We start from the raw sequence: 26343 nt of genomic DNA, 5'->3' as shown, positions 1-26343 counted from the left end.
AATAATTGACAAATTATTGGCCAAGAACTCTCTCCACTCCACTCGAGTGGAATCCCTCTGTTGACTGATAGGAATATAATCGAAAGTAACAAATTATCCGATAACAACTAACTCAATTAAGGCTGGTGCTTCAGCGGAAAGTTTCCGTGTCCGATTCCCCGATTCCGAAACCTTATCTCAGGTGTTTTGGATTCCCAACACACATTCCAATTCCGATTTATTCTTTAAATACAAATCTTAATATCTAATCTTAGGTGCCTCACAACATGGTGAACCGCTTATATGAATCATTTAATTATTTTAAAATTTCGAAAAACATGAAATTTTGAAACTCAAAGGTTATTAGTTTATTTTTTATTATTTAATGCTTTCTTTCTTAGCCTTTTCATTAAATTGATTTTGATTTTTCTTAAAAATACGGAAGGAATGCTTTTCCAACCAACAACTTTTTGAACCAAATAAATCTGTAAAATGCACATTCTAAATCAACAATTTATAACCGTTTATATAAAATTAATCTTTTCAAAGTATTTGTCAACAATTTCCATTAAATGAAAGCTAAAAACGTATAGAGTTTTCGTTTTACCTTTAATTAAAAATATAAAACTGTTATATTAACTCCAAAACTTCCAATTTATACATCCCTTTCAAGGTAAGTAAATAATATATTTAAAATAACTACAACATTTTCATGAAAATTTATCAAACATTTACATTCGAAATAAAAAACTGTTCTACCAATGCTTATTCCAGTTCCTTGCTTCGAAATATTTTCCAGAAATACCCCAAAAAGATCCTAACACCTTGCCAACATTGGCATACATTTCCCCCCGTGTTCTTGAATTTTTTCCGCACTTTAACAGAGAGCTCGGCAAATGAGTAATAATAAAAACAATAATTTAGTGTGTGCAGTGCAATAAAACAAAGGGGGAAATTACATAGTTAATAAGAGGAGATGTCAAGACGCGACAAAAGTCGAAAGTCAAGGCGGGCTTAAACGGAAAAAAAAACTTGAAACAAAAACTTGAACAAAAAAAAGGTAGATAAAGCAAAAAGTCGAAGAATAACTCAAGTTTAAGCCAAGTCACACTCTCTCTCCATCTCACTCTTGGGGTCTCTCCCCCTCTCCCTCGCCCTCTCCCTCTCTGCTATTAATGAACATTATTAACTTTGACGGCAACAATTACATTTTGCATTTAGCATTTTTCATTTGCTGTTTAGTGCTTAGTGTTTAGTTTTTAATGTTTTTTTAGCAGCAACGACTTACAGTTTTTTTGTCTGCCGATTTTCAATTTCGATTTGGCAGCTCGACAGAATTTATGCCTCATTTTTTCTTAGCTTCAGTTATTGCAGTTTATATTCATTATTTTATCTTTGCTGAGTACTTTCGTGGTTCACAGGCGAAAACAAATAAAAAAAAGTTGGGAACAAAAAATAAATTTATAATCACTTAATAGAGCGACGCGTTTAAATATAGGTTTCAACGATTTCGGAAACGATAGGGTTGTAGTTTTCTGTTCTGGGGGCGGTCCCGAGGGGCGGCAGCGCCGACGCCGGCCAAGACGCGACAGAAACGGTGGAGCAGTGCGTCTGCTCCGCTGAGCGACCGATCGACGAGTGATCGCAACGTGCAGCGCGCCGCCGGGAAATAGCGAGCAAGCCGATGGCTGATAGCCGATAGCCGAACGCAGGCGACCCGAACTGCAGCCGAAGTGCAGCCGAAGTGCAGGCTGCCGACACGAAACCCTGCACGAAGCTACGTGCGAGAGAGAGAGAGATCGAGTGGATGGCGCAACGGGGCATGTGCATAATTTTGGGGGCGAAAAAGGGGGAGACAGGATCACTTTAAGCGGGAAAACTCTTGGGAAATGATCCTTGAAAGTGATTATATCGAATATAAAATGGAAAATAAATATTAAGAAAGAAAATTAAACTATTATAATTACCTATTATATTCCTAACTCAAGTATTTAGAAAATTAAAAAATAACTTAAACAATTATCTAGTTATTACTAGCAGCACAAAAAATGCCGTTAAACGTAAGCTTATTATACTTGAAAGTTATTATAACAAATAAAATAAAACAATAAATATTAAGAAAGAAAATGAAACTAGGACCATTTATGTTCCTAAGAAAGGGATAACTCAAGAACTTGGAACGCGGAAAGAGTAAAGTTATTCTCCATTAAACAAATTAAACAAATTTCTAATTACATTTTCATAAACAAATTTAACATTTCTAATTGAATTTTTATAAAAAAAATTCAACTGTTAACCTATTTAAATTTTATTAAAATATCAATATTTAATTATTTATAAATGTCTTTAAAATATGTATATTTAGTATTCCTTATTAAAAATGATATTTTTAAATTATATTTTCTGCCCCAATTCTTATGGTTTTCCTTATTATTTCAGTTATTCATATTTAAAAACTCAAAAGCACGTAACAATTGCATATAATAGACGAAAGAATGGGCTCATATATTTATATTTATTAGTTTATTAAATATATATTTATTTTTAAGAACAAAGTCCTTTATTGAGAATAATATTAAGATTATTATTATATTTCAGGGATTAATTAGACACCAAATAAATCTGATAGCAAAGAAGAATCCAGAAGAATTCCTAAAAATTAAGCAGAAAAAATAATACTTCTATACGTTCCTTGGGTTCTGAAAAGCCAAAGGACCTCGATTTAAACCCTTAATTAATCAGTGATATCTCTCCTGCGAGTGAAGATAGGTTCACGTTGAGATGAGGTGCAGTGTTACGAGAGAAAGAGCTCTGTTGTCCGGGGTTAATGGATAAATAGGATCTTAGGAGCTATGTCAACCCCACATAACCTCACTCTGGCCCGGTATCTCTATATGTATCTGTATCTCTAAGTGTGACTGTATCTGTATCTCTATATGTATTCGTTTCTGTATCAGTATATGTACATATGTGGATATATGGATATATGGCGATATGCACACGTAGCCAGCAACTTCGACTTGTGCTCTCCATTTCAAAACTCAAATAATGCGCGTCGGCTATTTAACTTGAAATTAAGCGACGTTTGTTGTTGTTTTTATTTATTTTCTTTCGTTTCGTTTTTTTTTTTTAATATTTATTTCTTTTTTTGTTGCTTAAAAGAATTGTCAATGTGTGCGTCTGTGTTGTACCGCTGGAGACGACGACAGTGCTGGCTTTATTTGCTTATTTTGCTCATTTTGTTTGTTCTCAGCGCTCGTCGGCTCTCCGATCTTCACTGCCGCCGCCTCTGCTGACGTTGCGCCGCTGCACCGCACTTTGTACAGAAGAACATGGCTATAACGATCGGGCTAAAGTTCCCCTACCTCTGGCTTTAAACTCACAGTTTTTGCTGAAACAATTCCTGGCTAAAGGCAGCGATCGACAATCATTTGTAAGATATCGAAAAGTATCGATAAATATTACAGGAGAACGTGGCTTTAACGATCGGGTTAAAGTTCCTCTAACTCTGGCTTTAAAATCACAGTTCTTATTGATACAATTCCTTGCAAAAGGCAGCGATAGCCAATCATTTATAAGATGTCGAAAAGTATCGATAAATATTAAGGAAATACAAACATCTATTACTGTTAACTGTCTGTGTTAACCCTTGTCAGTCTCTGCTGTGAGTAGTAATTACATAGGGGGATCAAAAAGATAAGAATATATACAGATAGATATAGATAGATATGAATAAATACAGATAAATGTTGATAAAACGATTTTTAATGTTTATAATGGGGTTCCTAAACTTAGATTCTACAACCTTTATTCATGATTTTTTCGAATTGGTTACACCCCTACGTTCTATCAGGATTTTCTCTTCAAAAAGTAACTTTAAAATAAGAGTTTCAAGTTCGATAGGCTAAGATCGATTCAACTTATAGAATCTCTATCGTATCTATATTTCTAAGATATCGTTTTTCCCCTTTTTCGACAGTTGATAGAACGCGGAGATAGCAAGTTGTTAAAAGAAAACAAATAGCCAAGAAGATATCCACGCACTCACAGCACACTGACTCGATTTGGGCTTGGAGCGGGATGGCAGGATAAGCCCCCTCCCCCCCAACCCACACAGGCACATGGGTATTACGTGTCAAGTCTAGATAGGAACTTCTCTATACATATGTATATGTATAAAAGTAGGGTTCCTTCAGGCAATGGGAAACCCAAAGCCAGAGCCGCAATTTCATTTTGCTGTGCAAGCAATTAGAAATATATCAGACTGGCATTTTGGGGTATATCATTACTATATCATTCTCTCTGTGGATACATATGTATATATTCTGGGTTTTTTTTTTTTTTTTTTTTTTGGGTGTATTGGGAGAGAGCGTTAGTGTTCCATATGGCCACGTCGTTGACTTTAAGCGGGTTGTTATTGCCGCTGTAGTTGTTGTTGGTGTTGCTGTTGGCGCAATCGAGCGTCTGTGTTTAATTAGCAGATAAAAATACAGGCAACCCATGGCGGTAGGAATATACTTGTATATATTCTCCTATATAGGAATATATATATATATACATATACACACAGCCGTTGTTCAGACCAGACCCATTGTGGCTATCTCGGTCGCACCTTTTCGGCTTGGGGCACTATCAACAGTTGGGTGAAACAGAGACAGAGTAGGCATATAGGTACATATATATGATATATATACAGGCAAACACGTTGCAGGCGTTAATTAGTTTTGGGGCTTTTCTTTTATCAGCAATAGCAAAAGCAGCAAAAGCAACTGTAACAACATTAACAATCGCTTTTCAAATGCATTTCGTTCTGTTGCGAATGCAAAGCGAATTGAGGGGGGAAGGTTTACCTTGTCTCACCTTACCTTACCTTACCGTACCTTACCTTAACTTACCTAGTGCTTCTCGTACTTCCTTTCCCTGCTCCCTACTCCAGACTCTGGGCTTCCTTGTTCCACTTACACCGGCCAGTTTAACATGATTTAAGTAGCCCCTTTTTCGCCTTGGAGCACCGCCACTGTGGCGCCTATAGTTAAAATCGATTGTATAATATATTCTTCTTCATCTTGGGAGTTTCTTTTTTCTCTCTCTGTTTTCATTTCACAGTGAAAATGTCCAAGAAAAACCCTTTGAGACAGTCCCATTCACTATTGAGGTTACACTAACCAAACCAAAGACAGAGGCGCCATAAAGGGGGTTTCAAAATACATAAAATATAATTATTTAAATACAAAAAATGGTTAAAAAGACTTTCTTCTTGGTACTTAGTAGCCTTTGGCCTTCATTATCCTATTTTCTTTGGATATTTATGATATAAGAAAAGGGTTCTATAAGAAGAATCGTTAGAACAATCATAATATTAACCTTTTGTTTCCATTCTACAAATTTTTTTGATAAAACCACTCTTTAATCTTGAATTTAGTTAAAAAAATGAATAAGATTTTTAAATATATTCCTTATAGAAACCCCGTATCTAGGTTAAATCCCCCTTCAAACATAGTACCACCTACCACCACCCTGCCTTAAACAGATACAAGATGCTAACGAACTGCAAAGATAATAAATATTTAAATTGTATTTTATTTGCACACGTTCGATCAATATGTGGAAAACACTGTCCCAACACAGATACCCACATAGGCGGTACGTGCATAAGTTAAAGAAAGCGGTCACCGAAGGCGAAATGCGAGGGAAAGATACAGCTGGGGAGACACAGATGCGGATACGGATGCAGGGATGTGGATATAGATTGATGACGAAATGCTCTGACGTTGATCTGGACCAGATCGGATAGGTATCACTCGAGGAGGAGCCCCGAGAATCGAGGTAAATGGTACATAGCACATGGGGCGAGGTGCGAGAGCATCACCATCAGCATCTCCATCTCTCTTGTGTGGATAGATGGATAGATACTAGTTACCTGGCAACGGAGAGATGAAGACCGCACCGCCGGCTGTCGAGGCACGGCTCTTGTGTGTTGGCATTCATTTAACACGTTGCTGTTAAAATTCAGACAAGAAATCAAATTCAAATAACGCGCTTCAATTCGGTCGCTCCACAGCGTACCGTCTCGCTCGTTCCATTTAAGATGCAAAGATGCACACCTCGAGCATAGACGCGAATACACAAAGATACACAGAGATCTCGGGGAATAGATACACAGATACAGTTGCTCGCACTGGAGGTAAAGAGCTGGAGCCACAACAGACTTGGTCTCCGGCTTAAAAGTGTAAAGAGTGTTGATCTTAAACTGGAATAAAGAGCGTTTAGGCGGGTTCTATGAGCTATGTATTAAATATATTAAGTTTAGATATTTTCGGGTTTCCTTATCATTTCCTGGTTTGCACCAATCTTGCAGATAAAAAACCTATGAGATGTAAGCTAGATTGCAAAGGAAGTGTTGCCTTAAGAACCTTTTCTTGGGTTTTCGTTTAAACCGAATCATCAAGTGTTTGTTAGTTAAAACTTTAGAATACTTGTATTATACACATATATATATTATTAATATATATTTTCTACATTTAAAAAACCTTTATGTATAGCAGCTTAAACTGCTGTTCTTCTTTATATTTTCGATCTTTTAATTTCTGTATTTTTCTATATTTTAATCTCAGTATTTGTATCTTTATTTACTTAAACATCCTAGTTTTGATTTCTTTTATCTTTTAATTTCAGTATTTGTATCTGTATTTGTCTGCTGAAAAACCCTTGTTCTTCTATATATTTTTTATACATTTTAAGCTCAGTATTTGTATCTTTAAATACCTGCTTAAAACTTCTTGTTTTTATGAATCTTCCATCTTTTAATCGCTGCATTTGAATCTGTATTTACCAGCAAAAACCTTCTAGTTCATATATATATATATTTTAATCTCTTGTATTTTCTCACCTTCTCTTATATACCTGTATCTCCTATTCCTGTTTCTATATACGAATATATATCTACATAACCAACCAATGCTGCAATTGTTATCGTTTTGAGTTACGTTTAACGATAACTAAATGAAAAAGCAAACAAGAAATAAAGTTTCCTCGTGGAAACTACAATTTTTCTTGCGTACAAACAAAATACCATTTCCCTTTAGGCCAAAGCAAATATATACTCTGATTTTTAGAGGAAATTAAAGTGGAGAAAGAAGAGAGAAAAGATTCCATTCCAAAGAATTCAAATAAAAAGAAAGAAAGAAAAATATGAATATAAGTTAATAGTGGAAAATCACTAAAAGAATTGAGTTTTCCTTAGGAAAACTACTATAAAGTCTTCAATATAAACCTGGAGATTTCCTCAAAGGATTGGCTTTCAGGAAAAAATACCATAAATTATTAAAATACCTTCAAAGAATTGCATTTTCCAATGGAAAACTACTCTAAAGACTTCCATATAAAGCTAGATTATAAATTTTCCTAAGAAAATCTATGTATTTAATATTTATTCTAAACTCAATTGCATTCTATTTCCAACTCTTTAGTAGGTTAAAGCTTTCTTCTCTGGCTAAGGACTCATTTTGTTTTTACCTTCAGCCATATTATGACTTGGCTTTTTTGGCTAATTGGAAAATGCCCAAAGTGTGGCGAGGGGTAAACCCTGGAAAAGCGAGGACAGCCTCGGTTACCTCGCTCAATTTGTTTGACTTTTTTATGGGCGTTCTAGTTTCCATTTTCTTTTTCGCTCACCGGCGGCAGTTTGGTTTTTAGTTATAAGCATTTAGTTGCGTTGTTTGAAATCTAAAATATATGTATTTTTCCTCTTTTTTTTCACACACACTCAACTCAGGTGAACATATTTCCATTTGCTGTCGTCGCTGGGCTGGGTACAACTCCTCCTCCTCCTCCTCCTATTCCTCCGTTGGCTATATTTTTCGTGTGCCTTGTGTTTATGCAACTGCGCGACTTGCCAATAAAAATCGCCAAAACGCAGCACCCCCCTCCGCGTCACCGCATTTTCGCAGTAGTTTTCCAGTGCAAAAAGTCTGGGCCATAAATATATGGATGCTTAAATTTCGTCATTTACGGCCCGACTGGCCTGCAAACGAAAAATCTTTTCATAATTTAATGCTTATTAGCATTTGTTCGCCAGTCAGTCGGCGCTTGGTAATTGCAAAAAAAAAAAACTAAAACATATATATAAGTATATATACATATAGGGAAAAAAGTTAGGGGGTGACGCCGCAGCTTGGAAAGATCTAGGGGGTTTTCTCCCAGCTGACCTAGAGGGAAGGCTCTGGGAATCAAGCCAAAGACAAAGCCGAGATCTGCGTCGAAAGGGCCACCTTGAATTCTCTACTAATCCGTCAATCTGCGATATGAATCAGGCAAAAGAATGCCACAAATGTGTCCAGCGGCTTGCGTGACAAATGCATTTTCGAACATTTTTGTGATCAGCGGACAGAGGCGTTGTTGCCGGGGCTTCGAAGCGTAGCTGCCAGAGGTAGGACCTAAATCCTAGGGATTTTCGGGCCTTCAATAATCGAAGCCTTGCCGAAGTCTTGCCTCTCTAGCCACTAAATTAATTATGCAAATTTGATAGCCAAGTTATGATTTTCTTTCTTCTTTTCCCAAAATTTTTCATATAAAATGCTGAATTTTCATATTTTTCCAAATTTGATAAAGTTTTAATCGTAAAATTTACAAAACAAATTTGTTTAATTAATTTTTTTTATTTAAAATTGTAATAAGCAGATTTGTTACCCTAATAATAACTAATATAGCTTTCCGAGTTAAAATAACTGCATTTTTGGGCTAGTTATGATCGTTTTTAAGGGGTACATGCAAGGTTATTACCTTTTTTTGTTAATGTCTCTCCAACTTCTCCACTATATTTTTTAAAATTTATTTGATTTTTTTTTATATTTTATTAATATATTTATTTATTTTATATTTACTCCGCTGAAATTTGGTAAGCTAAAAAAAATTAGAAACAGAAGTCTATACCTTTTATAATGCAGCTGTTCTTGCTTAAGAATTTTATTATATAGCCGTTGATAAACTTTGTTCAAGAGGCTTTAATATATAATATTTAATACATATAAATAAATACAGATTTCTAAGTAGCAAGAAAGAAATCAATTCCTGAGAATTTAAGAACTCTTAGAGTATAAAAAATGTGAATTCTTGCCTTCAAGGAAACGCTCAAATCCTGATCTTTAAGTAAGCAATTTCTATAACCCCTTTTACAGGATATTTCCCCTCTTTGTGTTCTACAAAACGAACCCCTTTTGCAAGGCGCCCCTGCCTCAACATCTGCATGTGCATCTGATGATCTGAGATCTTGGGAGGTAGCTCTAACTCCGACTGCGACCTGACTCCAGCACATGCAATTACAGGCGAAGGTTAAACGCGACGCAAATTGAGCAACTTGTGCTGGTAGCCATGGCAACCCTGGCGCATATGAATGGAACCCCCCCCCCCTTACCCCCTTTTGATGGATCTACGACCCGCCTCTCCCCCCGCGACAGCAGCATTTAGGCCTCAAAGCTGGCGCAGCTCGTTAGAAGCACGCGAAGCTAAATGGAAACGGAAATGGACGTGGTTTGTGGACTCGGCTTCGGATTCGGATTCGGACGTGGACGTGCAAGTGCATGTGGAGGTCGATGTGGAAGCCCGGCAGCGCCAACTATGCACCTGTGTGTTTGTGTGTGTAAGCCGACATCGCTGCCCCCATTCACAGGCAGCAAATTGATTTGGACCAAGATTTTGGCTTCGTTTTGTGTCCCCCGCATTGTTCCCAAGTGGCAGCTTTTCCATGTGCCCTAAGTGTGGTAGGGTATATGGGGTTTCTACATTTATTTGGAAAGTTTTTTGAGCTAGAAGCTAGAGCTCGGAGTCGAAGGCAGAAAGCGCTTCGTTGCATGTAAACACGTAAAATAATAAAAGAAACTTCCTTATAATCAAAAAAAAATTCTTTTACCTTTGTTGTAAACTTTAATATTTTTTTTGTGAGCTTTAATTTGTTTAAAATTAATTATACTTGTACCAACAATCATTTAGTTTTAGCTTAAAACAACAAAAACTATTAAATTACTCGCCTAACTGAGGAAAATGTAGAGAAAACCCATTAATAAATCCCCAAAGTGTACTTCCCACTTCGGCTAACTCCCAATTCTAAACAAATTTTCTTGCTCATTTTCCATTTTCCACGTTTGGCTGCTGCTGCTGGTTTGGCAGTTAGTGAAAATTGGCCGCTCGCTTCGCTGATTGTTTATAGAAACCCACGGGCAGCCGAACAATGTCAGTCGGGGGCCGAGGAACGAATGTTATAAAATAATTGCTGGTCTCTGCCGACAGCAGATCGTCAGCAAAACGCAAAACTGCAAGCTGCACACCGAGAACGGAAAAAACTGAAAACTTCAAGCCAAAAACTGCAAAACTACAAGCTGCAACATCCAACTGCACTTAGCGACATGCAACGTTTGACATCGCATTGGCCGCGGGTCAGTTTTTGGTGGGAAATGCGGCGGATACTGGGCCGGATTGTGGGCGGAATGGTGACTCGGGGTTGCCCCGAAGCTCTTATGAAAAATTGTCATTCTCATTCGTGCTTAGAAGGGGAAAAAAAACAAATCACGATGATGCATTATCATCATCGTCATCATCATAGCTGAATGATTTCGCTGACCATAAGTGCAGGTCTCCACAATAGTTACAACGATTATAAAACAGACAGAATGGGAGAGGGATATGTAGATATATGAAAAGTTAACCTGGTTAAAACTAATACCAAGAAACCTTTATAGCTGTAATATATGAATAATTTTCCCAGTAAAAAGTATCTAGAAAACACCTTTAAAAGATATATTTAAATGACAATACAAAATATAATTAAAGACCAACATTTCTACAGACTTTTAATATTCGATTTGAGCCTCATCAATGGGTTTTTAATATATAATAATCGGTTACTACCAAAAAAGACCTTTATAACTATAACTTATAATTTATTAAAATATTCAAAAAAATATTAAATATATTTCCTCGTAAAAGAGTATCTGGAAAACAACTTTGAAATATGTCTACAGCCTTTTAATATTAAATAAAGCATCATCAATGGTTCGAACCCTCGAACTAAATCATGTCATATCCCACAGATTCGTTGGGCTCTGAAAAATATGTGGAACAATGACACAAACACAGGGTAATCCATGCCACTCAAGCCATTAAATGATTGAATATAATATTATAAAACCAAGATGGGCTAGTGAAATAAATAAAAAGATATATTCCTGAAAATCGACAACCCCATAAGCTCTCATCTCTACAAGTATTTGCCATATCAAATTGTACAGAGAAGAAATAATCTCGCAAACCGTGGCAAATCTATGTCCAGATGACCAGAAGGAGCAGGGGCTGTGCCTGGGGGGCCATGTGAGGTAGCAACAAGTGCACCTGTGGACACATTTGACACAGTTTGGCCAAGCGTAACAAACTGCGTTTATCAAATGGAACTCGATTCGGTTTCGGTTTCGGTTGACGTGTCCAAAAACAAAAAAACTAAAATGGAGTAACTGCCTGCCAATCGGACCTCCACCCCTTTCCCAACCCTCCCAATGACCCAAACGAGGAGCCAACCAAGCGACCAATCAACATTTCCGCTCTAATGAAATCTGTGCAAGATCAGGAGAGCTCCACGATATGGATAATTATGATTATGCACGTGGAGAGTGGGTTCTATATATATATTTCCTATATTCTATATATTTTATATTATGTATACTTTCTCTTCGATAAGCATAAACATGTATTGTTATAACAAATGTGTAGCATTTCCTGTTACAATATAATATAGGCTTGGTTTTTTAAATTAGCGTAAATTGTCATCATACTTGGGGTATTTTTCCGATTTATCATGATATAACTGTTGTTTATTCTTCTTTATATTTTTAATTAGTTTTCTAGCTTCGTTAAATTTGAATTTTTTGAATTAAAGTATTATAAAACAGCTTTTAAATGAGTTACGGCAGCAGGAATACAATTCACAAATTAATTACATTTTAATTTAAATATTTCGGATTGACTAGGATTTAAATATTATATATGGAAGATTATAAACAAATATTATAAATTATGCAACAAAGTTGATGAGCAACATTCATGTGTTGAAAGATGTTGCTCAACATTTTTCCTGCAACATTTTCCTAGCAACATTCTGTAGAGTATTTTATTATATAAACTTTATAACATATTTATAAAAATTATCTTTTAGATAAAGCTGTTTTAGGGAATGTGACTTGGCTGAATCAAAGCTAAAGGTATTGAGTACATCGTAGTTATGCACTCTCCACTGTAACTTTCTTAATTTTGCAGCTACATTTGCCTAGATACCTTTTCTACTGCATTTCGTCATGTTGAATAAACATTTTTTAATCCTAGTTAATTCAAGATCATAATTGGAAAACACTACTTTTAACCATATAAAATTATATATAAATATTTTTTTAGCGAAATTCCTATGCAACAAATTAGTTGCACATTTTTGTCATTTAAATTATGTCAATGAGGCTAGCAACCCTAATTTTTAAGTGTATTTTGGTCCGAGATTTTAAAAAATACAACATTTTTAAACCCAATATCCCTTCTAATTTCCCCCATTTTTTTGTTTTAACTTGGTTGACGCGACCCCATTATCATCGCCAGGTGCGTGCTCGCTGCCTCGTGTCGATGGCTTCCCGACTCTGACTCTCACCTAATCATTGCGTTTTTAAATTTGACAATTAGACTAATTCGTCGTTGCATAAGGGAATTTACAAAAAAGATTACCTTCGACTCGACTCACCCAAAATAAATACCGAATAAGTACACACCGGAGAGCACACGAACACAATGAAAAAAAATATAAATATAAATAGAAACTGCAGTTGTTGTCGCGCAACTTCCGGTAATAAAAATAAAAGAATGCAAAGAACAAACAATTAAATACAAGAAAAAATTTACCAAATGCGGTTGGCCTTCTTTTTGGAAATTTCAAACGATTTTTTTCTTCTTTTTTTTTTCAAATGCAAATCGCGTTTTTACTTCGAAACGGAACGAGCCACACGAACCAACAGAGGAAAGAAAACTTGGTGGAAATGAACACTTTATGCGGGTCTCCTACGTGAATCGATCACACGGCACCGAATGAATGGCAGCCAGCAGGTGGCCCCGGCTTTTATAGGGCCCCAACAACCCTTTGCCGATCCTGGCCAGCTTGTTGTCGTCCCCGGTCCCGGATAAGATAACCAAGCATGGTGCGATGCAGATGTCCCAAAATGCCCGCCCGCCTAATGGGGATGATAGTGTCAGGCTTGGGGGAGGCTCATGTCAGCCATGGGATGGGAATGAGGAACACGAGGATGGGGATGAGGATGAGGGCAGCACACACTTATCGCCGGCCGCCTGGCGCAATTATGCAAAACAATATGGTGGCCCCCGCCTGTTATCGATCCAATAGATAACCGTCGATAATCAGATACGAGATAACCCAGAAAGGAGTATCGTGGCACAACATCTAACCAACATTAATGAACTGAGGGGAGTTGGGGGTCAAAAACTAGGGTTTACACTACAAAACTGTGTGATCTGCAAAGGCAAAAGGGTATCCAAGGGATACCCCCTAAAGACAATAAATCACCTTGGCTTCCTGGATCTATTCCTGGATCTATTAATCTATCAATCTTTGTCGTGCGATCTATGTTCCTCGTTAGGAATCACTTTTTTACATTTTTTGATTAGCTAATCAGATAAAAGTGTCTAAAAGGGGAGAAATTATGGATCAATATACATACAATATTGGGTAGGTTATATATAATATAAGTAATTGGGTTTAACAAAGTCGCCTAAACTGTGATCAGAAACTATACATATATACTTGCGCAGGAAGCACATTCAAAATGAAGTATAGTTAAAGAACCGTTATAATTCCAAGGAATACATGTTAAAAGTATATATATTTATTGGGAAATTGTATCAAGTTATTGATTTTCTTATTCCCAGTTATTTTCAAAAAAAAAAATGTCAGCTAAATATATATTCGTTAGATCCTTAAGTTATTTATATTACAGAAAAAGTACTACAAGAGTTCCGAAATATCAGTTTTTAAGAACTAATTTGGCTACAACGATAGCAGTTGATGTTTAAATTTAGATAGTAAATCGTGATATATTAATATATATAAATATAAGTATAGGTATCTTCCATATATCTCTCAAACTAGGATATGGACAGTTTGAAAGGCAGACGGATTGACGGATAGTTTGGTGGAAAAGCGAACAAATGGACATGGCTAGATTGACTAGGCTGATGCCTAATAGGGTTATTTTAAATAATTATACCAGATATATAAATAAGACTATGGGAAATATATATATCATGGCTTTAAATCGAAGACATTAGTTTTCCTAGAAACGGACATGACTAGATCGACTCTGCTGTTAAAGCTTTAAAGGATTGTTTTCATTTTTATACTGAAACCTGATATATAAATGAATATATTAATACAATACAATAATAATTAATATAAATATTTTCCAGATAGTTATCTAAAACTAAGACATTAGTTTTCCTAGAAACGGATAAACGGACGAATCGGCGGACAAGCGGACTAACGGACATGACTAGATCGACTCTGCTTTTAATGCAAATCAAGACAAGAAAGGAACTAACTTTGGGAAGCTGAAATGTGTATACCCTTGCAGTTTGCCATCGGATCATGGCATCGAATCATAAATCGCTCCTAACTCAGCCCAAAATGCATTAATTTCCGCTTCTTTATGCTATTTTTTTCTATGTTTAGAAATCTAGGTTAAGAAATGTGCTACAAAGAGGCGCCTTTTAATGTTGATCAACAATAAATATTTATTAGGTTGGAAAAGACTCTTTCACTGTCTTGCAAGCTTCTGACTGAAATTATACTACAAGGCTATAAATATAACTTTTGTATTATACTTAGTTGCAATGTTCTGAATAAATTAATTAATGTTATTTTGCTATCTTCAAGCACCCAAAATATAAAGAAATCAATTTAAGCAAGTTACAGGTTGAAAATAATGCCGCAATTGTACTGAAAAAAATCAATCAAGAGTCTTATGAAAAGTGATTTTCAATAAGGAAAATCAAAAGAAATAATCAAGGAAGAAAGTATACCTTCTTCCTTGATTATTTCTTTTGCTCAGCTTTCATCTAGGATATGCACATATATTAAATAAAGAAATTATTTATAGCAAGGCTTAGGCACAAACCCTACAGAGTTGGCTCAGCTCAGCTATCAGAATTGGTACAGTTGCGCTTTGGCAAGCTCTCCAGTTCCAGGAGCGTCGCCAGGAGTTGAACCCTTTGGGGTTGGCTTTTAGAGACTTGCTTAATCAGAAATAATTCGTTAAATAAAACAAGCAGCCATCAGACTGGGGTGGGCTGGCAGCGTTGATTGGAATAGGATTGGGGAGCGAACGCCTAGATAAGGAGCATATGGGGCGATCGAAAAGGAGACCTGGCCGGGATTTATGACAGCCAGGCAAATAATACACGACACCGAATGTGGAATCAAATAGAAATTTCATAATTTCGGTTTCCACGGAATGTGCCGGGGGAGGAAGCGGGAGGGTCCGTTGCTTATCTAGCCGGCCACTTTGTGTGGCATCAGGTAAAACCCAGATAAGCCCCCGTCCGGCACGGAGAGGGTGTGCAGAGCTGCTGCTCCTAGCTTATCGCAGTTTAAATATTAATTCAGGGATATGCTCGGAGCGGCGATAAGGCGGAGAGCAAACACTTGAGCGCGCAGTGGTTCCCGGAAGGCGGAAGGGGCTCCGGCATCGGCACCGGAAACCAGACCAGTTGCCAGCTGCAGGTCCTCGCTTACACTTACCAACTGTGCTTCCTCCGGCGATGTGCTTGGCTTTGGCTGCTTCTTGTTGTGCCTGGCCACCTCGCGGCGCAGGGCGGCAATCTGGAAGGGTGGGAGACGTTTATACGCGGACTCAGAGAAGGCTCACATCGCACAAGTGCCATACCTCGCGATCCTTCTCCTCGCAGCGCCTGTCCAGCTGCTCCTTCTGCTGCTGCGTCTCGGCCAGTAGCTCCAGTGCCGTACGGGCGCGTTCGTCGCTGCCTCCGGCCGCTCCCTGGTAGTCGTCATCGCCGGGACCAGCTGTCTCGGCCAGCACCTCTTGGGCCAGGTTCGTCAGCTGGCCCTTGAGCGTGCTAAGGCTGTTGTTCAGCCACGACATCTTCTCCGGATTGCCCTCTGCCTCTGCTCTGCTCCTCTCTCCACTCTCTGACGCTGCGTGGCGGGGCGGGGGCGTTTGTTGTTGTCTCTGCTCGGTGAGATGGTAACTCACTCTCTTCGCGCGGGGGGACAGGGCGGTGATTCCAGGCGAATTTCGTTACTTTCTGTTGCCTGTTTTTTGCGTGGCACCACAAATTGTTTGCAGCTGATTTTGTTATTGTTTCACTTCTCAGCGACTATCGGTTATCGATAGGCGCTCGTCATCACATCGACAGTGGGCGCGTGGCGGCAGTGCAAAAATTCAAATCTTTGGATTTGCACCGATTTAATCTCATTTATTACTAACTAACTATTAACTAAATTCATTCATTTTGTTTTTGTTATAGCAACCCAACATACACAAGATAAAACAAAAGATAAATAACAATATGTTTAGGAACAATCACCGTTCCCAGAGTTTAATTCACCTTATTATTTATTAAAAGAGCCCAAAAGCTAATGTTACTTCTTAAAAATACTGCAGGTTCTTGTAATCAATTTAAATATTTAAACTTTTCTTGCTTTGACAGTTCAGACCAGTGTTGGAAAACGTCACAATTAAGGAGGAGCGCACTTTTCAAATTTAACTGAAACAGCCAAGCAAACAAATTAATTGATTTTGAAATATTTGAAAGCTATATTTTTAATAGCCAATAAAGACGGTTAACAAATTCATATATGCATTTTATAGAAACAGCTTAGAAATTCGTTTTACTCATGCTCTAAACGAATTTCTTGCGAAAACCCTCGGGACTTCCTTCCCAAATGGCTTAAATCCTCGGGAATTCCTGATGAATTCCTGAGGTTTGGTACTGAAGGGTAGATAATATATGTATATCCTTCAAGCCAAGGCATTTAGCTCTTCATTCTATATAGTAAAAATATTAAAAAAATAATAATAATAATAATAATAATAAAAAACACTTCGGATCCACACTTTTCTTTTGTTGCAACGTTTATTTCGAAATCAAAAAAAAAACATTGGCTTAACACAAACCAAGAGGGATTGGGGGAAACAGCTCGACATGACTAATGAGTTGAGTGATTGGCATGGTATTTACAGCCTGGTTGGGAGCTTCTCCTCCTCCTCCTCCTCCTCCTTCTCTCTTTCTCAGCCTCCGACAATCCCGTCTAGAAAGAGCGTGGCTGGGAGCCGAAACCGAGACCCACGCCGCGCATTGTGTGAGTGGCCGCTCGTGCCATCTCGTACTGCTGCTCCATGTTGGAGAACATGCGCTGGCGCAGCTGGACATCCGCCGGTACGCCCACACCGGCTGCTCCGCCAGCATGAGCTGCTCCGGCAGAAACTGCGCTTGCTTCGCTGCCTGCATTGCCATTGCTGGCCTCCGCCGGCTCACTAACTCCGCCACTGCTGCTGTTAGGATCCCCATCACCGGATGAGCCGGCATTCTTGATGCCCATCAGGCGCATAAACTTTGAGGCCACCTTGCCGTCAGAGTCCTGGGAAAAGTGGGCGTTGCCCCACTTGTTCGCCGAGTCCTCGCTCTTCTTGGAGCCCCAAAGAAGCTTGCGCTTGTGCTGCTGCTCCGCATAGCGATTGGCATTGATAATGCCCGGATTGTAGTAGCTGGGCAGTTGGATAGGTTCCGCCGCAGGAGTTGCTACTGCTGGGGTGGCCAGCTCCAGGGACATCAGCGAGGGTATCTTGGGTGCGTAGTTGGGCGTGGGCAGAAGACCGCTGCCGCTGGCGTTGCCTCCTCCGGAAGCCATAGCTGCGGCTGCTGCATTAGCGGCTGCCAGAGCAGCCGCTGCTGCCACGGAGGCAGCTGCTGAAGATCCACCGCCGCCGCCGGATTTGTTCAGCAGATGATGAGCTCCGGATATAGCTCCTCCGCGGAGCGCCTGGGATTGCTCTTCCTTGGGAGATCGGGAGCGGCTGCTAGAGTCGCGTTCGCGATATTTGCGCGATTGCTGATGCTGCTGCGCCTGCTGGCGGCGACGAGAGGGCGGCGTTCCCGTGGGCGTGCGTGATCGAGAGCGGGAACGTGAGCGGGAATCACGGCGCCGGCGACCGCCGCGATCATCGTAGGAGCGGCGCTGAGTAGCAGCGCTTGCGGCTGTGACTGAAGCGGAGGAAGATGAGGAGTTGTGGTGGTGGTGGCGCTGATCCTTGCCGCTGTGATGGCGACTGCTCTTCTCCGATCGCCGGCGATCTTTGTCGCGAACCCGCTGATCCCGATCCCGGTCTCTCTCCCTGTCCTTGTCCCGCTCACGCTCTCTCTCGCGCTCCCGGTGACCATGGCTGTCTTTGGTACGATGATGACGATGCTCGTTCTGCAAGAGAAGAATCAGGTTCAATGAGGGATACGGAATAATACGAAAAGGTTTCCCTGGAATTGCACACTTTATGCATATTTTCAAGGTATTTTTAGATGGACTTGAGATTAGTGCTCACCTTGCTGTGATCCCTGTCACGCTCCTTGTCCCTGCCGCGTTCTAGATCGCGCTTCTCCCGCTCCCTCTCCCTGTCACGCTCGCGATCCTTGTTCCTGTGCCAGTCCCGCTCCCTATCGCGATCCCTGTCGCGCTCCTGACGCTGATGGCGACTCTGCTGCGGATCCTGAAACGGCAAGAGGGCAGAGAGCCCACCGAGAAGAATTACATTAAAGCGATTCAGCGCCACTCCTTGGGCAGGCAAAAGGATCTACAATCTAGGGGCTAGAATGGTTCGATTCGATTGTATGTGGCCACCGGCTGGGGAACCGAACGGAGGCTGGTCCTCTGAGAGCTGGGCTCCGTTGTGGTATCCTAGATTGCTTAGAGAGTAGTTAAGATTTTTTTTTGATCACTTTTTTTTTTTTGTATACTCACTTTCGTGCGGTTCCCTCTTAATCTCTTTCTCTCTCTCATTCACTTTCTCTCTTGCTTTCGCTTTCGCGCCACCAGTGAGGGAGAGTGTGTGTGTGAGTGTGTATGTGCGGGCGGGTGCGGACGTGTGTATGGTGGGTGTGCGTGTCCTGGACACGAGCACACCACCACATCACAGCCACGGAGACACACACAAGCCTAGACTCTACAAATCAGTTCGATTGTCGCGTTATCGAGGCTATTTGGTTATCGGCAATCGTGCGATTTGCCACGAGCGAGGAGGAATCGTCAATAGTCGTAGGTCAGGATTTACTCTTTAATTTTTTTTTTTCTTTTTAAAAGTGTTTTTTGATTTTTGTCTGGTTTTGGTTTGGTTTCGTTTACATAATAACAATAACAATGATAATAAAATGGTAGAGTTTAGTCATTTAAATATTAATTGGCATATAAAATGGTAAAAACTTAACTAAGCTGGGTCCCAACAAACAACAACAACAAAGTGTGCAATCACACAAAGCGGACCGACATGGGCTTTTCGATTTTTTATTTCTTTTTTCGACAAAAGAACAGAGCCAAAAGGAGACAAATTTTTGGATTTATGCTGGCGCAGTGGCTAAAATTAAACATTTTTCTTTTGGGGGGGATTGGGTTGGAGCAAGGCACAGCAGCGCCGCATGTCACACCGATCGGTCAGATCGAAAGATTCTGAATTTCAGGAGGAGGAGACGGAAACCGAACGGGGCAGAGCACAGTGGCGGGTGGCACAACACACACAATAAAATCAGAAGTTTTAATTATTTGACATAATTTTTGTTATATCAATAACTGTAAGAATGTTGAATTAAAAAAAAAAAAAAAAAAAAAAAAACTGTGTGATTTTAGTGGCACAAAAGTATTATCAAAATCCACATTAAAAATTAAATAATTTTTAAAATTTGTTCCAAAAGAAAATGAATTTCAATGTAAATTTATCGATTAATGCCTGAATTCCAGGATTTAGAGGCGCATTGACACATCCAAGTGGAATTGAGATCAAGGCTGAGCACGCTGGCACGTGAAGGAGGAGAAACCGTATTATTGATTTGTGGGCTTGTGTATTATTTGTGTCCATATGTGTGCCTAATGGCCTGCCCGCCACTGTTTGCCGCTGTCCGTTATGTGTGTGAAGATGCCAGCAGCGATGCTGGCGCTGGCAGCGGAAGGAAATATCGCGTGGAAGATTCGCATCCGCTCCAACCCAAAATTACGGAAACACAGACACACGCACATTTGATTGAGACTGTCTCAATGGAGGATATACATATGTATTTACAAATCGATTTTGTAGAACATCAATTCTTTACCTCATCTATGCGGCCTCTGCTGCTGCTCCTGTGATGATGCTGCTGCTGCTGCAGCTGCTGCGACGTCGACAGCGGTGGAGTGTGATGCCGTTTTTTCGGCCTTTCTCTAGGGCTGCTGCCGTTGCCGGCGCTCTCTCTGCCGGCACAGACGTCGGCGTCGCCGTCACCGTCGCTGCTGCCGATATTATTGTTGTTCCTGCTGTTACTACTACTATTGATGTTGTTTTTGGCCCTCTGCTTTACGGATGTTTTTCCCTTGGCTGCAGGCTGCTGCTGTTGTTGTTGTTGTGGTGCCTAGGGGAATTTTTCAACTATTCAGAAACAGCAAATTCGCATTATTTTACTAAAGCACTAAATATACAACTAAATTAGAGTTAGTAGGGGATTATGGGATCAGTTTTTTTTTTTTAATTTTAACGCCTTGCGCACACACGCATGCACGCACGCCACCACAGACACACACACACACGCACACAGACGAGGTGTACACAAAATGCGCTCTGACATTGGATTTCGATTTTCTATTTTTTTATTTAGTTTTCCAGCTGCGCCCGATTCAGCGGAGTTTTTATAATTACCCGTATCTGGTAGCCGGCATCGTCCTGGTCATCCTCGCTGCTGTAATTGACCAGCGCCTCCATTATATTTCGCAGAAAATGCGTTTAAGCGCCGAAAAGTGCGACAAAAAAAATTACTCGAGAAACATAGCGGCCAGTGTGGTCGTTCGTTCGAAATATGCCAGTTGAAGGCATGCACTAAATATGCCAGAAAAGGGAATAAAAACTTGGGCACTTATCGATAATTGTCGCCAAGTTGTCAGAAACTATCGCAATTCAAAAAAGGAAAAACATTACATTCTTTTTATTGGTATGTATAAACACTGAGAATTCCATCTTTATTCGTTTAAATTCATCTCCTTTGTTTTGGAAGTTCACAGTCTTTTGCGTAAATATAATACAAAAAATAATATATAATATATATAAAAAAAAAAGTTATAATTCGTTTCTATTATATACACAAGTTAAATTTTGAGATTTCGAATATGGTGTATCTTAAACTATTATGTATGTATGCATTCTTTTTTAAATTTTAAACTAAAAATAAGTCTTCAACATTCGTAAAACATAAGCTTGCTTTGTTTTTAAAAGGAACTTCTATAAATATTTTAAATATTCTTTTTTGGTATTACGGTCTTTCTGAACCATGTTTATCAGTATTATTTTTTCTATAATAAGTTTAACACAAAAAAAAAAAAATTATAAAAATCAGCTACATTCTTGTATCTTCTGGTTTGTTTCATTTCATCTTGAACGATTATGTAAGTATGTTTTTTTTTAATTTATAACTAAGAAGTCAACTTCCGTAAACAAATGCTTACATTGTTCTAAAAAGGAACATCATTTATTTAAATATTTAAAATATTATTTTTTATAGTAAATGCTTTTTTTTTGTTAAAAAAAATATATATATATATATATATATATATATATATATATATATTACATTCTTTTTCGCTTTACAAAACACATCTTCCATCTCCAACATCTTCGTAAAACAAATGCTTGCTTGTTTTAAAAGGCACTTTGACATTTCTTTAAATATTTAAAATATTATTTTTGGTATTAAGGCCTTTTTGAGCCATTTTTATTATCCTTTTAGATATTAATAAGTTTTAATTTTTTTTTAAATAGGTTAAAAAAAAAAAAAAAAAAAAAAACAGAAAGCGGCTACATTCCTGTATGTTCCAGTTCCTTTTACACTATTGTGTAAGTATACGTTCTATTTTTTTTTTAATCTAAAACCAAAAATGAGTTCAACATTCGTAAAACAAATGTTTACATTATTTTTAAAAGGAACTTCATTTCTTTAAATATTAAAAAAAAATATTTTTGGTTAATAAATGCATTTTTATATATACAAAAAAAATGATTACATTCGTTTTCGCATTACAAAACACATCTTCCAAAATTCATTAAAAAAATGCTTGCTTGTTTTAAAAGGCACTTCAGTGTTCTTTAAAAATACATTTTCCTTCTTAACGGTAAAAAAAAATAATACTTTGCTTCAGTCTTTAGGTTCCATAAAATACAGTTATTCGATCATTTTCTCCGTCAGTTGGCGAATTTTGAGTGGAACGGGTAGTGGTGGAAAATTCGCGTCGCTCAGCTTGAAGTCATTCTCTTTTCCAGGACCAAAGGGAAAGGGAAAGGTGGGATTATAATCACTAGCCTTCCAAGGAGGTACATTTCTTTTCCGTGAAAATGGAAAAAATCTCAGTGAATTCGCAGCTCCCAATGTCGAAAATCTGTATCCAGACTTTTGGAATTTCTGTATTAAAAATCAACATAAAGAAATGGTTACATTGTTAAAAACATTTAAATAACATTTACTAAGGTCAAATCGAGATTTAAAAAAGACTACATTTTAAATATACATGCAAAAAGTATAAACAATTGATTAGTATAAAAAAAAAATTGAATTTAGATCCAAAACAATTAAAAATCGCTTTAAAAATGAAAAAAATTTAAAAATCAAGAAAGTTACTTCTGCAAACTCTTAAATATATATATAAATTTATAATGAATTAGTCATTTTGATTATAAGCGCCGACAACGAACCTGTAGGAGCCACAAAATACGTGTCTTACTGCATGTTAGGCTCTGGCGGCCAGTGACCACCAGGGTGATAAATCAGATAATACCCAGGTGGATTGCCATAAGGATACCAAGGGTTGTAGCCGGGAAGATAAGTAGGATGAAAACCAGGAAGATAACCAACCTGCTGTTGGAGCTGCATCTGCCGCTCGTTGATCTCCCTGATTCGGTGGGATACTTCCATTCGTTGATGTTGATTCGGAAATATTCGTTGAGGCATCATCATGGGCGCATAATGGTTCTTGTTGGTCTGATGAAATGGATGTGGTGGTCCCACGATACTGTTGTTGTTGCTCGGATTGATCGGCGTCGGTGGATTACCGAAATTGGCTACCGAATCAGCAGCCACTGGCTGGTGCTCTGGCTGGGCCCCTGGGTACAGCATATAGGGTGGCATACTCTGATAGGGTGGCATATTCTGATAGGGTGGCATATTCGGATACGGGCCATAGTTGTGGGCAGGTATCATGCCCTGGAATGACTCTACTGGTGGTGATGCTTCCATCAGATTCGAGTTGTAATTCTCATCCGGCACCTGCGACTGCTCAAGATGCGGATTGTGGTTCCTGTCCTCGCACTGATAATTCTCACAGTTCTGGTAAAGCTGAGTCTGCCAAAAACGTCCTCTTCCCGCACGGTAGGAGTTTCGGCGACGAAAAAAGTTATTAGAGGATCGACGATTGTCATCCTTCGGTGGTTTTTGTTGATGTTTAGCTATCTGCTTAGGCGTTTGGGCCTGCTGATCCTCCTCAGGCATCTGGAGAGGCTCATCATCATATGTGGGTGGCATTTGGACAACATCATACGTTGGCTGGACAACGAGCGAAGCGGCGGCAATTGGCGATAGCGACCTTTCTGGCACCTGCGCCACGGCACGGTCTATCTGGGCGCGAATCTCAGAGCCAGAAAGCGGCGGGGAGGAATCTTGGAAGCGCCAAGAATCTAGAAAATCGTTGTTTGGGCTCGGCTCGTTCGACTCATTAACGATATTCAGTATAGCCTTGCACATCCAGTTGGCAGGCTCAGGTTGGCGGCGAGGGAATTTCGTGAAATCAAGACCCTCTGCCATGAGAGCCAGATTGAATTCATGAGGTGACATAACACTAAGCTTCACTGCATCCATCTGCATGGCAATCTGTAGCACGGCATCATCCCACTCTTGCTGAGGATTGGCCATATGGGTGCGGGGTGACATCTGCTCCTTGGCAAGCATCTCGTAGCCGATAGGATTCAGCTTGGGTGGCTGCCTAGCGCTGATGGCTTTATTTATGCTCGCATTTTCAGGGGGACGCATCATCCAGTCAACGCATCCGTGGATGTACCTCTGGAACGACATAGGCCCGAGGTCCAGCTGGCGCCATTCCTCTTCTGCTGTCAAAATTGCTGATGCAACTGCTGGTCCAGAGGTGCTCATGGCTGATTCTGGCTTGGACAATGCAGGAGCTTTGGCTGCCATTGCGGCTGAGGATGCTTTACGCTTAACTGCTCGTTTCTCTTGCTTTTTTTTCTTGGTCTGCAGCCTCTTTAAAGCCCAGAGCTTGGACTTTTTAAATGTTGCTTTGATTTTCTTATAGTGTACAACACTTGTCGAATGATTAAACGACTTGCGACCGTAATACTGAACCGGTCCCTTTATCTGGTTCTTGCACTTCCTAATGGGTTTATTTCTGTAGTTCCTGTGCTTGTTTAGTTGGTTGCTATATCCCGGCATTTCTGGAGAAGGAAGCAAAGGTGCCCTAGGGCTGTCTGCGGTGGACAGAGAAAAGATATATTAAATATTAAAAAGATTAAGTAATTCAATTAAATATTAATAATATTAAATGATTAATTTAAATATCAAAAACCTTGAATATAAATTATGCCCCCCCAATGAACCCATTTTTTAATTGTTACAAATTATATAATTACCGGATCTATTGTTATGTTGTATTATTATTTATTTTGTAAGTAATGTTATTTAATAAAAATTATTAGTCACATTAGTTAATAGATGGAGTTCGTCACGCTAAAGGGGTATTAGAATCAAACCAAATTAGTTTGTAAACTAAAACAAATTCCTACAAACTTAGTGTTAGATTCTTATTTTCTTGTATTATGTTATTTGATTAATATTGGGTCAGAAGACGAGTATAAATACCTAGAGAAACTATATGGAGGAGAACTACGAAGCCAAATTGAATGAAGTCGTAACAAAGAGTCATCATTCGGTCCAACTTCTTCCAAATCGGCGTTTACTTTGCGAAAACACAAGAATGAGAGGGAGACAGGATAAGCCCCTGTATTGGTTGGAAATTAAACACTCTACACAAACTCTACTCTAAACATTGCCGCCAACAATCATGAATATGCATAGACTTGACATTAAAATATACACTTTTTGGAATATGATCTAAACTATTTAACGCTGATGTATCATAACGCCTGCAGACTTCGAGAAATATGAGGGAAATGTTGCTGAAAATGTTTATGCAAAACAAAACAAATCACAAGTTTACCAACACTGAAAAGCACGCACAAAACATGGCGGATGAAGAGCAAAAGCGAGCACGAAAGAACACGTGCTTCAAAATTTCAGCAACTTCCGGATTTGCAAAAAATCTAATAAGATGAAATCTTTATTTTGATTTGTGGCAAAGAGTTGTCCGAAACACTAAATAATATGCGTTGAGGAAATGCCGAATGATAATTAATAGGAGGAACGGACACAAAAAGGTTTTCTTTTAATTCTGGCACTGGATGTCGTAGGATTTGTTTTGGCCAACACTCTTGCTCTTCCATGATAGCAAAATTCAGTTTTTTCGGGCAGTTATCATGTTTTTTGTTGCTGGTGTCGTGCGTCGCGCAGTTTGTTTATGAACATTTCAGGGATTTGTTGACGACGCCAGATTTTATCGAGCCGGATAAATTGAGATAGTAAACTTACCGTTCGATGGAGTCTGCGACCTGGTTAGGGACACCTCCCTGCAAATGGCAAAGGTTGGGGAAGCATGGTAAACAAAAGCTAGGAGAATGCCGGAGAAGAGCGGCACCAGAGCAAGGAGAATAATTTGTAGCACTCACTTTGGGAACAAGTCCACTTGCCGTTTGATTTAGCTTAACACAAGGGTTTTTCCCGCTCCGCTCTTCGTCTTTTTTCCGCTTTTGCCGTCGTTTGGAATTAAACTTTCTCGCGATTTCTCCTGGCGCTTCTTTTGGCGATTGGTAAGATGTTTCACGACTGGCATCTTGAAAAAAAAAAAAAAAAAAAAAAAGCACGCACCGTACGCTTCGCGCGTTTGAAACCAACTCAACGAGGCGAATTCGATGA

At 39.1% G+C, this 26343-nt stretch overlaps 3 protein-coding genes across 7 annotated transcripts in view; all 3 read right to left on the bottom strand.

Moving 5' to 3' along the window:
* Gmap (Golgi microtubule-associated protein) overlaps positions 1 to 16367 on the bottom strand; it is a 28144-nt gene extending 11777 nt beyond the window's left edge. Inside the window, exons 1-2 of one of the 2 annotated variants that reach the window (XM_017179223.3) lie at positions 15957 to 16367; positions 15812 to 15892 (exon numbers count right to left, since the gene is read on the bottom strand). In XM_017179223.3, coding sequence (XP_017034712.1) covers positions 15812 to 15892; positions 15957 to 16172 — 297 coding nt within the window. In that variant the 5' untranslated portion in view covers positions 16173 to 16367. Of the gene's footprint in view, positions 1 to 1267; positions 1625 to 15811; positions 15893 to 15956 lie in introns of those variants that run through there. The other variant, XM_070288437.1, reaches the window with a different exon arrangement.
* Positions 16368 to 17142: 775 nt separating this feature from the next.
* LOC108083558 (arginine/serine-rich coiled-coil protein 2) lies at positions 17143 to 21138 on the bottom strand. Of its 3 annotated transcripts, XM_017179408.3 has the most exons (4): positions 20961 to 21134; positions 20383 to 20676; positions 18627 to 18791; positions 17143 to 18505 (listed from the first exon to the last, which is right to left on the bottom strand). In XM_017179408.3, exons 1-4 carry the CDS (start codon positions 21021 to 21023, stop codon positions 17342 to 17344), a joined length of 1686 nt encoding a protein of 561 aa, XP_017034897.1. In that variant the 5' UTR covers positions 21024 to 21134; the 3' UTR covers positions 17143 to 17341. The 3 variants fall into 3 exon arrangements, with proteins under 3 accessions (XP_017034897.1, XP_017034898.1, XP_017034899.1); XM_017179409.3 differs by lacking the exon at positions 20383 to 20676 and having other exon boundaries at positions 20961 to 21138; XM_017179410.3 differs by lacking the exons at positions 20383 to 20676; positions 20961 to 21134 and adding an exon at positions 19043 to 19374.
* A 1335-nt stretch (positions 21139 to 22473) lies between these two features.
* Positions 22474 to 26253, bottom strand: LOC138929286 (uncharacterized). Of its 2 annotated transcripts, none has more exons than XM_070288737.1 (4): positions 26097 to 26251; positions 25960 to 25997; positions 23161 to 24782; positions 22474 to 22710 (listed from the first exon to the last, which is right to left on the bottom strand). In XM_070288737.1, the coding sequence occupies exons 3-4, from the start codon at positions 24745 to 24747 to the stop codon at positions 22474 to 22476; spliced, it is 1824 nt and encodes a 607-aa protein (XP_070144838.1). In that variant the 5' UTR covers positions 24748 to 24782; positions 25960 to 25997; positions 26097 to 26251. The 2 variants fall into 2 exon arrangements, with proteins under 2 accessions (XP_070144838.1, XP_070144839.1); XM_070288738.1 differs by having other exon boundaries at positions 22584 to 22710; positions 23001 to 24782; positions 26097 to 26253.
* Positions 26254 to 26343: the final 90 nt, after the last annotated feature.

Source organism: Drosophila kikkawai, chromosome X, assembly GCF_030179895.1.
Source record: "Drosophila kikkawai strain 14028-0561.14 chromosome X, DkikHiC1v2, whole genome shotgun sequence".
NCBI lineage: Eukaryota > Metazoa > Arthropoda > Insecta > Diptera > Drosophilidae > Drosophila > Drosophila kikkawai.
The sequence above is the reverse complement of the archived record's forward strand: the minus strand, read 5'-3'. Positions and strand labels throughout refer to the sequence as shown.

Bases quoted from the DNA above. Each gene is read 5' to 3' on its own strand.
- LOC108083558 (XM_017179408.3), bottom strand. From the start codon at position 21,023: ATGGAGGCGCTGGTCAATTACAGCAGCGAGGATGACCAGGACGATGCC. The intron at 18,792-20,382 runs GTAAAGAATTGA...TTGCCGTTTCAG, and splicing joins GCAGAGGCCGCATAGATGAG to GATCCGCAGCAGAGTCGCCA. The intron at 18,506-18,626 runs GTGAGCACTAAT...CTTCTCTTGCAG, and splicing joins GTGACAGGGATCACAGCAAG to AACGAGCATCGTCATCATCG.
- LOC138929286 (XM_070288737.1), bottom strand. From the start codon at position 24,747: ATGCCGGGATATAGCAACCAACTAAACAAGCACAGGAACTACAGAAAT. The intron at 22,711-23,160 runs GTTGGTTATCTT...TTTTTAATACAG, and splicing joins AGATGCAGCTCCAACAGCAG to AAATTCCAAAAGTCTGGATA.